The sequence below is a fragment of the Camellia sinensis genome, chromosome 13 (genome assembly GCF_055761805.1).
Source record: "Camellia sinensis isolate YWXY chromosome 13, ASM5576180v1, whole genome shotgun sequence".
Classification (NCBI taxonomy): Eukaryota; Viridiplantae; Streptophyta; class Magnoliopsida; order Ericales; family Theaceae; genus Camellia; species Camellia sinensis.
The window spans coordinates 86317624-86325595 of record NC_138973.1 but is presented as its reverse complement, the minus strand read 5'-3'; the positions used below and the strand labels follow the sequence as shown (position 1 = coordinate 86325595).

General features: G+C 33.6%; 1 protein-coding gene across 7 annotated transcripts; it reads left to right on the top strand.

The window, feature by feature from the left end:
- Positions 1-3969: 3969 nt before the first annotated feature.
- Positions 3970-7615, top strand: LOC114274671 (uncharacterized). Of its 7 annotated transcripts, none has more exons than XM_082902729.1 (4): positions 3987-4232; positions 5271-5333; positions 5479-5604; positions 6030-7615. In XM_082902729.1, exons 3-4 carry the CDS (start codon positions 5511-5513, stop codon positions 7400-7402), a joined length of 1467 nt encoding a protein of 488 aa, XP_082758855.1. In that variant the 5' UTR covers positions 3987-4232; positions 5271-5333; positions 5479-5510; the 3' UTR covers positions 7403-7615. The 7 variants fall into 7 exon arrangements, with proteins under 7 accessions (XP_082758861.1, XP_082758855.1, XP_082758857.1 ...); XM_082902733.1 differs by having other exon boundaries at positions 4038-4232; positions 5479-5681; XM_082902730.1 differs by having other exon boundaries at positions 4038-4232; positions 5476-5604.
- Positions 7616-7972: the final 357 nt, after the last annotated feature.

Below are 7972 nucleotides of genomic sequence, written 5' to 3'. Positions count from 1 at the left end.
CGGGTACAATATGTTTTTCGAAATACACATACTTTATAGCATACAAATAAACATGAGATTTCCGAAATCCTTATAGGAGCCACAACTCCCCCAACCCCCTCCCATTGTCCCTGACTAGCCCACCTCTGCCACCACCACCACCACCACCACTAATAGCAGAGCAGGGCAAGTGATTAATGCTGGTCTTAAGCCTCAAATTTTGTTTAAAAAATAGGCCTAAATAATTTTGGTCATTATATTATTATTAGTTTAAACATAAAATTTATAATAAAAAAAAATTGAAGCGGTGAATTTTGTAAACATAGTAGATGATTATTTTCCAAATATATAATTTGGAAAATAATTATATGAACTTCCAAACAAAAATATATGCTTAGAAAGTGATTTTGTAGCAATCAATCATACAGAGTTTAACCAAAAAATGGGTCGCTATAACATACTACAAGCTAAAAAAGGGTTGTGCATCTAAACAAGACCTGATGACAAAAATGGATATTTTACCTTCTTTTAAGGGATGGGTTTAAATTTAAATTTGGCTAAAGAAAATGGAAAATGAAGAGGCATATTTGGCTTGCTCATTCAAATATGTGTTAATGAAGGTAAGGTATTCAAAAAGAGCTGTGCACAGTGACGGAGCTAGAAAGTTAAATTAGGGGGTACTTATTAATTATAATATCAAAAAATTTTACAAAAATATTTCACGCAAGTTTTTACAATTGATTTCGAGAAACATTAAAAAAATTATGTTATTTATAACTAATGTATCATAGACAATATAAAAAAATATGGATGTAAGTCTTAAAATAAATTATATAATGATAAATTATTTTTTATATAAAATTTGATTAAAAATTTAATATAATAATAATATCACGTCATCATTAGTACGCGATATCACCAACTAATAGTAAAATTAACACATAGAAAGTGAATCTCACATGTCAAATGTAACTAACATTGAAGAAGGGCCCATTGTAACTAACATTGAAGAAGGGCCCTTTAGCATTTTTATTATATCTTAGTTTATTATACTATCTTTTGATTAAAAATAATTATCTGTCTCATATTTGGATGATCAGCACATACACATAGCCGCTTAAATATTATTTGATTAATTCTTAGACTTAGACTAGAATATCTTGATGACTAATGTGGAGACTTTATACCCGTATGAGATTTTGAGCCTATCATTCTTTTTAACTATTCATTTGGAAGCGCACTATTTCATTGTTCAGTCTCACATTTTTCATTTTGGTTGAATGTTGAGAAATCATGTTGCATTTACACCCTCTAAAAATCATGAAAGTTGAAAAATTGTGCCAAATTCTGGGAAATGATTTAGGCTATTTTTGTATTATTTGAGCTTTAACATTTTTTTCTACACTCAAAAATCCTTAGAAACCAATTTGAGCCTATATGCCAAACCTTTCATTCAATAAACCCCTGGTGATAACTGACCTCTTCAGGAGCAAAATAATGAAGGAATTGATAAGGAAGAGGATAGAGAATAAACAACAACAACAACAACAACAAAAATAAAAAATACAATAAAAATAAAAAATGAAGAAGAAGAAGAGGAAAAAAGAAAAAAGAAAGATGTAAGATTATGGAAATAAGTCTATACTGATACATATTGTTGAAGAAAGAGAATGTTGAAAGCATGATATAATAATTTTGACTACTCTCTTACACTCAAAAGGAGATATTGATTCTTACCCATTTTTTTACCTATCCCAAACCCTGTTTGACTAACCTAATAAAAGTCCTATTTGATCCCAAAGTTGGTAAAATTTAGAAACAGACATGATGGATAGAGGTGTTAGTGTAAATTTTCAACATTTAGCATTCTTTTGAAGAGATTGTATTCTTTCATGCTAGCGTCTTTCATCACTTATATGCAAGATATTTTAATTTGTTTATATTAATTTCACTCGCATATGTTAAGAGTACACAAATTTGCACCATATCTAATGATTCATTTGTTAAGTGCAATATCTGTGAGATTGGAGTCGAAACATGCTTCTGATAGAACTAGAGTCTTATTTCATTTAGAGATTAACTAATATTTTTGTCGGCTATAATTTGCACAACACCGAATGTAGAGAGAGACAAATTATTTTCACTAATTGGTAGTATTTTGAACTCTGATAATTCTTTTGCTAATATATTAAAATTAACAATTATCTCTATGAATATTTTCTTAAAAAAAAAAATCTGAATTTTATGAGTATATTCACTAGGGGTGTTCGCGGATCGGTTTTGTGCGGTTTGCGGTTCGGTTTTGACCCGCCCGCATCTATGCGGTTTGGGAAAAAGTCAACCCGCAACCGCCCGCAGTGCGGTTTGCGGTTTGTGCGGGTAGGGTTTGCAGATGTGCGGGCGGTTGCGGGCGGTTTGCGGTTTACACTTTTTTCTTTAAAAATTAATTTTTGAGTTTTTTTTTTCCCATCGAATTTAGGCATCAGATTCATTTTATATATTCGAGATCATTTGACAACAATTTTCTAATGAGTTTACAAATAAAAATTGAATATCAATGCATTAAATGAAAGTACCAAAAACAAAGAGACCCTACACTAGCATTTTTGTCATGAAAAAAATGTATATCAATGCATTAAAAAATGTATATCAATGCATTAAGGTTGAACTCAATTAGAATTGTCAGTTCAGTAATCAATAATCAAACTAGAAGTTCTATCGACCACCAGAAAGAAAATTTTATTAGAAAAAAGTGGATGAGTCACTAATAAAAATCATATAAGAAACCAAGTTTAGGACTTGATAATGGCGAAAGTTGAGAAATATTTAAAAATAAGGATTCTAGTGTCATAGATAACATAATGGTGCTCCTGTTAAAGTTACAAAGTTGGTATATAAAAAAAAATTAATAATAATAATTAAAGTGCGGGCGGTTTTTACGGGTTGCGGTTTAACCCGCGACCCGCCCGCAACCCGCAAATTTGTCATATTTCAAACCGCATCCACCCGCATTATGTTTGCGAAACCGCCCATTTATATGCGGGTTGGGCGGATTGGACGGTTTGAGCGGTTCGGATAAACCGTTGCCCACCCCTAATATTCACTGTAAACCCTCATGAGATTGCAACTCGTCCACTAAGGGTAACTTATGAGCTCCAAGGCTAGTTGCATACGTTAAATGCAATCATGTTTCCTATGAAAATGACATAGACAAATTTTATTTTATTTTATTTTTAGTTTTATTTTGCTTGAGGGCTAGCAAAGTGTAAGTTGTAGGGTGTGATCAGGACTCCACTTGATTTGATATTGATGCATTAGGAAGTTGCCCACAGAAGGCAACAAGGTTCAGCCAAATTTTGGGGGTGAGGAAAAGAGGAGCAGAGCTTGCAGGATAGCTCCAGCTCCAGGCAAGGGCCAAGAGTTTATTTTGTAAATATTGAAGCTCTGACTAAATAATTGAGGTAAATTGTATTTAGTATTTTTAGTTTAGATTTGATTTAGATATAGTTATATAACTCTCAGATCTTTTGTACAATAAATGTTTTATTCAAATCATCTTATACAATGGTTTTCACTGTTGTGTATTAGAATTGTTAGACAAGCCATACCTAGTAAAACAGGTTGTACATTACACTGTAGTTTAGTGGTGACGATCTATGCTAAGCGAAGATGATTCATGCATTTCTGGTTTTGATATACAAATCCTATTAACGATATATTTCTGATCAATTTACATCACAGTATCCAAATCAATGTTTTTTTAAGGAGTACAATTACTCTTAATTATGAGGTTAGTGGTGGATTTGAAATTCTAAGATATTTATTTCATCTTGTTTAATTAATTGCTTATTTTAGTAATTTAATTTTCTTTCCAAAAATTCATAACACTTTATTTTAAATTTCTAAATTAAATTATTCATCATTATATATTATATTATATTTATTATAAAATAAAATAAAATAAAAAAAGGAAAAAGAAAAGCAACGCATAATTGTTGTTGCTTTGCTTTGTAGGACTTCACTTTTCTTTCCTTTTTTATATTCTTTGTTACTTTGCTTTGCTGGACTCCACTTGATTTGGTTGGCACATGAGATAATGATGCATTAGGAAGTTGCCTACGGAAGGCAACAAGGTTCAGCCAGAGTTTGGGGGTGAGGAAAAGAGGAGCAGAGCTTGTGGGAGAGCTCCAGCTCCAGGCAAAGGCCAAGAGTGTTTATTTTGTAAATATTGAAGCCCTGACTAAATAATTGGGGTAAGTCATATTTAATATTTTTAGTTTTGATTTGATTTGGATACACTTATATAACTTTCAGATCTTTTGTGTAATAAATATTTTATTCAAATCATCTTATACAATGATTTTCACTACGATATATTAGAATTGTTAGACGAGTCATACCTAATAAGACAGGCCGTGCATCAAACTATAGTTAGTGGTGATGGTTTATGCTATGCGAAGATGATTCATGCATTTCTAGTTTTGATATACAAATCTTCTTGACGATGTATTTCTGATCAACTTACATGACATTATCGAAATCAATGATTTTCTAAGGATTGAGTACAATTACTCTTAATTATGAAGTTAGTGGTAGATTTGAAATTCTAAGATATTTATCTCATCGTGTTTAATTAATTGCTTATTTTAGTAATTTAATTTTCATTCCAAAAATTCAAAACACTTTATTTAAAATTTCTAAATTAAATTATTGATCATTAGTCCATATGGATCAACACGTAGTCTTAACCGCTATTCTATAGAGTAATTGTTTTTAAATAAAATATTTTGGTGTACAAACAACAGCATCAATATATAATATTTACACACCACACTGTATTTGAGTACAAATCATTTATGTTGGTCAAATATCAACTGCAGAAGAACAAAAATAGATGTTTAGAAAGTGATTTTGTAGCAATCAATCTAACTGCGTCTGACCGCAGTTTCTGTCACACAGAGTTTAACCAAAAATGGGTAGCTATAACATACTACGAGATAAAAAAACCATTATGTATAGTATAAAAAAAAATAAAAAAAATAAAAAGGGCTGTGCATCCAAACAAGATCTGATGACAAAAATGGATATTTTACCTTCTTTTAAGGGATGGGTTTAAATTTAAATTTGGCTAAAGAAAATGGAAAATGAAGAGGCATATTTGGCTTGCTCATTCAAATGTGTTAATGAAGGTATATCTACCGCCAGATTCTTTTAATTTTGCCTGGGGAAAGTTCCAAGTTCCATGTATTTATACCTCTCTCTGTGTGTTTTGTCTCTGTGCCATTTTGTAGAATTTGGCTGTGTACTCTGGGCTTTGTTGGTTCTGTTGTTCTAGTTTTGTAATCTTCTCCCAGGTCTGTACTTTCTGTGCTTGGCATTTTTCATTGTACTCCTTTATCTGATATTTTAACGAAGTTCTGTGCTTTGAACTAAAAAATAAAAATAATTTTCTGCTACATTCATACATTAATTAATTACTGGTGTTTGGGTACTTAGCAGATTCAGATAGATTCATAGAGAGAGTTTATGAGATGAGTTTTCTCTCCCAAAAAATTGAAAGAAGTGAGCTTGTAGCTGGTGATCATATCTACACTTGGAGAGCTGCTTTCACTTATTCCCACCATGGTCAGTGATTTAAAAAAACTACTCTCTCTCTCTCTCTCTGTGCTGGCATTGCATCATGGGTATCTGCTATGTTTTAAGTAAGGCAATTCTCGAGATATCTAATATTCTTTATTGATTTCAACTTCAACATACCTCAATTCTTTATTGATTTTAAGGCAATTCTTCCACACCTCATTCAAATTTATCAAAAAAATTCGGACATTGATAGAACTTCAAATCACCCAACTTTTCATTTCCAACAAAATTACTGATAACCATCCAAGATCACAACTTAGGCAAAGTTTAATCTCCTGCAAGGGTTGATTTCATTTTTAGCTAGTCTTGGTTAGAAATTTGTGAAGTGGCATCTGCTATGTCTGAAGATATATATAGTAGTATCTTATAAATTATAATATCAGTAAAGACAGTAAAATTTGTGAATGCAGGCATCTATATTGGAGAAAGCAAAGTCGTTCATTTTGCAGGCACATTTGGCAGCTCCTCTAATCCCTTTCCATGGTCTTCTTTCGGATTCAGTGCTTCAACTTCGAACCCATTATCAGCCTGTCCAAATTTTCCTAACTGTGGATTTCGACATCCTAACAGTGGGGTGGTGCTCTCTTGCTTGGATTGTTTCCTTGCTAATGGGTCCTTGTATCGCTTCGAGTATGGAGTCTCTAAAGCCAAGCTCCTATTCAAACTCAGAGGTGGCACGTGCACCACTGCAGAATCAGACCCGCCAGAACTAGTGATCCACAAGGCCATGTATCTGCTTCAACATGGATTCGGGGACTACAATGTTATGCGTAATAACTGTGAGCATTTTGCAATGTACTGCAAAACTGGACTTCTATGCATTATTGGCGGGAGTGGACAAGCTTTTGTGTTTCAGGTTCCATTCTTGGCATCTGGTACTTGCAAAGTCATAAAATGGCTAGCTTCTGGAGCTGGTATGGGTACGACCATAGCACTATCAACTGGGACATATTTTATGAGCAGGTATTGCAATGATTTAGGCATTCGAGTGGATGTTATGAAGGTCCCAGTGTTGGTCCTCGCTTTAATTCATGATTCAGCAAAACAGTCCTCTTTCAGAGCCAGTCAAACTTCCGATCCAAGTCCCAAAGAATTTACAAAATCAGATGTGCAACTACCCAAAATCGATGAGATTATAAAGGAATTAGAACAACCAACCAACTTTGAATGTGAAAATGATCTTGTCAGAATGGATAATACTCTAACATCTCGCGTTCTGGCCATAAAGAAAAATTTTGTGAAGAAATTGGTTGACATGGATCCCCTTGCACCAAAAGAAATGATTGAACTTGCTAACTCTTTTCTGAAATTTTTTTCCCAGTTTCCATTCGATGTTGGTTCTTTGTACATCTCGGTGAAGGACTTTATTGTTCAAGCTTATGAGCTAGCATGTGCGAGACAAGAACTGAATTTGTGCTGTTCAGATTTCAACGGCACTCAATTGTTGCAGAAAACTTCTGATTGTATTCAAGTTTTGACTGAAGAGCGCAATCGCCTTGAGCTTTTATGGTTGGAAGTGAAGAAAGGGTTAAAAGCCATTGACGATGAAATTGAGCCATTGAGATCTCGGCTTCCAGTTCTGGAGGGGGAGAGGGAATCCAAAGGTGCTTATTTTCGTAACATCAAGAGTAATTTGGAACAAACCTCGAAGAAGCTTTCAGATGCCTCTAATCTCATGGATGGGCTCGAGTTGGCATCATTATCTAATTCTTTGGAGCAATCTGCACGACTTGCTGACTTAGAAGCAGCTTTGGGAGATGCCAGAGCCCGACTTCTTTCTTAGAGTCCTATCCTTTTCTCTCTTTATTACCCGTAGCTGAACCATAGCTGGGTAGCTTTTGACAGTTTGATAAGTTCAGTAATTTAGTAGTATGATCTTGTAGTGAGGTGATGTGGGAATCCCCTCTTTATTCAGTAAACAAATATTTTTTTTTTAAACTTTTACGTCTTTTTTAATGCTCTTTCTAGTAAAATTGTCTAATCTTCTCTGCTTCAAGTTTGGGGGTCTCGTCAATCTGTTAATACTTTCCCTGATTCTGGATTTCGACAAAAAGGCACATTAAGGATGACAATAATCAATCTTCTAAACGACAAAGAGATTTGGATTAGTGGTCATTGTCTCTTGCTTGGCACTTATAAACACATCATTCTTAGGCTTAAAAAGAATGTCTTCTAACTGAGATTATGTGATATTAAATAGTTTGCTACAAATTTGTATGCTTTTTTCTTTTTGTATCTTAAAAAAATTGGAATTTGCCTCAGGAAAATGGTTGCATAGGCTCATGTGTGGTCGAGGTCTTCCAAGTATTCATACCGTCTCTTAGTCCCTTCAACTACGTCTATGCTATCTACC

Bases quoted from the DNA above. Each gene is read 5' to 3' on its own strand.
- LOC114274671 (XM_082902729.1), top strand. From the start codon at position 5,511: ATGAGTTTTCTCTCCCAAAAAATTGAAAGAAGTGAGCTTGTAGCTGGT. The intron at 5,605-6,029 runs GTCAGTGATTTA...TTGTGAATGCAG, and splicing joins TTTCACTTATTCCCACCATG to GCATCTATATTGGAGAAAGC.